Consider the following 3,459-nt stretch of genomic DNA (forward strand, 5'->3'; position numbering starts at 1 on the left):
TGTACCCACGAGGTTTCAAGCGCGGCCGTGCAGGGGATCCCCATGGGGTGACTCTGTGCCTGGGGTGCGCAGCACTGCCGGTTCGCTCCTCGCTCGTCAGGCCCCGCGGCTGCGGGGGCAGGGGGGGACACACAGGGGTGCGGGAGGGGCTGTGCACAGGGGACACGTGGGGGCTGTGCTCAGGTGACACGGAGATGTGCAGGGGGCTGTGCCCAGGTGACACAGGTGACATAGAGGTTGCTTTGCCCAGGTGGCACCGGGGGCTCAACAGGTGACACACAGGTGGGCATGGGAGGCTATGCCCAGGTGACACACGTTGCATGGAGGGAGTTGTGCCCAGGTGACATTGGGTTGTAGGTGCATGGGGGGCTGTGCCCAGGTGACACATGGAAGCCCATGCCCAGGTGACACAGGGAGGGATCAGCAGGTGACACACAAGTGTGCAGGGGGTGGAAGTTTTATGGTGACAGAGGGTGCAGGAGGTGGCTGAGCACAGGTGACATAGGTGACACAGGAGTTTGTTGGAGGACACACAGGTGTGCAGGAGGGGCTGTGCCCAGGTGACACAGAGATGTGCAGGGGGGCTGTGGCCGGGTGACTCAGAGATGTAGGAGGTGGTAGTGCTCAGGTGACAGAGGAGTGCAGGAGGTGTCTGGGCTCAGGTGACATAGGGATGTCCATGCCCAGGTGACTCTGGGGGGCTTGATGGGACACACAAGTGTGCAGGGGGTGGCTGGGCTCAGGTGACACAGTGGGACTGTGGTGCAGTGTGGTCTCACAGGGGGGTGTTTTGTGTCCCCAGGCTGTGGCACCAGCTGACTCTGCAAGTCTTAGACTTTGTGCAGGACCCCTGCTTTGCCCAGGGAGATGGGCTTATCAAGGTGAGCTGTTGGATCTTCCCATGACACAGGGATGGGGTTTGTGTGCCAGGGAAAACTCAGCCTGAGGTTTCTCCCTTCCCTAATTCTCCTGGAGAATTACCAAACAGGTGGACTCAGCTCCCAGGGTATTTGCCCCATGTGAGCCTGAAGGTGTGAACAATCTGCTAAAATTAAATGTCTCAATTTATAACCTTCAAAGTCATTTTTCACTTTGATTTACTTAAGATTTTTGGGAGGTGCAGATGGATTATTTTTCATTCCCTTTTGTAACAAGGGGTTCCAAATGCAGGATGGAGTGCTGGGTATTCAGAGATGTTTCACTTGGGCCCCTCCTCGCAGCTGGAAGGAGGCCGTGGGGATAATTTTCTCTGAAATGAACAGTTTTGGGCTTCTGTGTTCTGGACAGCGCAGGAATTTCTGTTTTGGATGTACAATTTGTTGGAAAAATCAGAATTCTGGAATGGTTTGGGTTGGGAGGGACCTTAAAGCTCATCCAGTCCCACCCCATGCCATGGGCAAGGACACCTTCCACTAGCCCAGGTTGCTGCAGCCTGGCCTGGAACACTTCCAGGGATGTTCAAATGAGCTGGAATAGAGTGGAAATAGAGTGAGAAGCACCTGTTGTAGCAGGATTGGGATATTCTCTGCCCTGACTGTCCCTGTCCCTGTCCCCACAGCTCTATGAGAACTTCATCAGTGAGTTTGAGCACAGGTGAGTGTGTTCCTGGGGCCTTGGGGGTACCTGTAGTGTCTGAGCCTGTGCTGACTCTGAGCTGCTCCTTGCAGGGTGAACCCCCTGTCCCTGGTGGAGATCATCCTGCACGTGGTGAGGCAGATGACAGGTGAGTGTCCAGTTTTTAGCACCTGATCCCTATGGAATGTGACCAGAGACAGGTAAATCCTTGATGTGGTTGTCTGTCTGGTGCCTTGAGAAGGGAAAGCACTGACTTAAGGAGTTAAATATAGAGTAGGAAGATCACAGCTTCCCTAGAGAAGTGACTGACGAGCAAAACTCATCCTGCCTGGCAGCACCTGCTGCAGGAAAAGATGTATTTGTATGTGAGGTTTAGCTCCATGGGAGTTTCTGGTACCTCTGCTTTGCTAATCTGGTTTTTTCCCCCTCTCCTCCAGATCCCAATGTGGCCCTGACTTTTCTGGAAAAGACTCGGGAAAAGGTATGTTTGAGGTTATTCTGTGTGGCACTTCACCTGCAGGAATCATTTTCATCGAATTATAGACTGGTAAGGGGTTGGAATGGACCTTAGAGATCATCTAGTCCCAACCCCCTGCCCTGGGTAGGGGCACCTCCCACCAGCCCAGGTTGCTCCAAGCCCTGTCCAACCTGGAATGAGCACTTCCAGGGATGGAGCAGCCACAGCTTCTCTGAGCAACCTGTGCCAGTGCCTCAGCACTCTCACAGGGAAGGATTTCTTCCCAAAATCTAATCTAACCCTTTTCCTCTCAGCAGAGCTGGCTTGGGGGTGGGTTTTTCCCTTCATTGCCATGTGAAGGGAGAATGCTGCTTTATTTTAAAATAAATGTATATAAAAACATGTACATAAATAATATGGTGGAGGCTTTGGCCTCAGGACCCTCACAGTGTGCTTACACTGCTTCTGACAAAGGTGTGTGTGTGCGACACCTGTGCTGGAGAACACCTGCCTCTTCCCTCAGGGAACAGCTCTGAGGGGAGTTCCCAGGAGGAATGTGATAAGTGAAGTGCATCCAGCCCTGTCTCAGGATCCAGAGCACACCTGGCTGCTGGTGACACTGTGTGACAGGTCCCTGTGTCCCTGCAGGTGAAGAGCAGTGACGAGGCCGTGATCCTCTGCAAAACAGCCATTGGGGCCCTCAAGCTGAACATTGGGGATCTGCAGGTCACCAAGGTGAGGGGTGGCCTGGGCTGGGAGGGTTTGGGGTGCTGTGACACCCCTCAGCATCGCTGCAGCACAGGAGAACAGGGAAAGATGCCTTGATTATTCCAGCTCCAAGCTTGGAGGGTCTTGTCAGCTCCCCAGGACATGGGAACTGTGTGCAGTGCCCTGGTGTGGTGCTGCGTGAGGGCAGCACATGGGCTTTCATCTTGGGCTGGTTTTAGAACCACCTTCTAAACATAAAATGAGGTTTTTAGGCAGGGCAGCTCCTAGAGCAGGTGCAGAGTGATGTGTTTCATGGAATCCTGGAATGGTTTGGGTGGAAAGGGATTTGAAGATCATCCAGTTCCACCCAGGGACACTTTCCACTAGCCCAGGTTGCTCCAAGCCCTTTCCAACCTGACCTGGAACACTAACAGGGAAGGGACAGCCACAGCTTCTCTGTGCCAGTGCCTCACCACTCTCACAGGAAAGGATTTCTTCCTAATATTCCACCTAAACCTTTTTCCTTCAGTTTAAAGCCATTATTATCTATACTTATAGCTGCAGGGCTGGCTGGGGGGTGTTTTTTCCCCCGATTACCATGTGAAGGGAGAATGCTGCTTTATCTTTGAATAAATATATAAGTATATACATAAATACCGTGGTGCTGGCTTTGGCTGTGGCCACAGCTGCCCTGGGCTGTCTGTCACCTCTGCACTGGG

At 53.1% G+C, this 3,459-nt stretch overlaps 1 protein-coding gene across 1 annotated transcript in view; it reads left to right on the plus strand.

The window, feature by feature from the left end:
* Positions 1 to 802: 802 nt before the first annotated feature.
* PSMD13 (proteasome (prosome, macropain) 26S subunit, non-ATPase, 13) overlaps positions 803 to 3,459 on the plus strand; it is a gene marked incomplete at its 5' end in the record, with an annotated part of 7,605 nt that continues 4,948 nt past the window's right edge. The window contains 5 exons of the mRNA XM_009084224.1: positions 803 to 881; positions 1,559 to 1,593; positions 1,668 to 1,723; positions 2,013 to 2,056; positions 2,681 to 2,767. Coding sequence (XP_009082472.1) covers positions 803 to 881; positions 1,559 to 1,593; positions 1,668 to 1,723; positions 2,013 to 2,056; positions 2,681 to 2,767 — 301 coding nt within the window. The remainder of the gene's footprint in view (positions 882 to 1,558; positions 1,594 to 1,667; positions 1,724 to 2,012; positions 2,057 to 2,680; positions 2,768 to 3,459) is intronic.

This window comes from Acanthisitta chloris, unplaced genomic scaffold (assembly GCF_000695815.1).
Source record: "Acanthisitta chloris isolate BGI_N310 unplaced genomic scaffold, ASM69581v1 scaffold1781, whole genome shotgun sequence".
Taxonomy (NCBI): Eukaryota; Metazoa; Chordata; class Aves; order Passeriformes; family Acanthisittidae; genus Acanthisitta; species Acanthisitta chloris.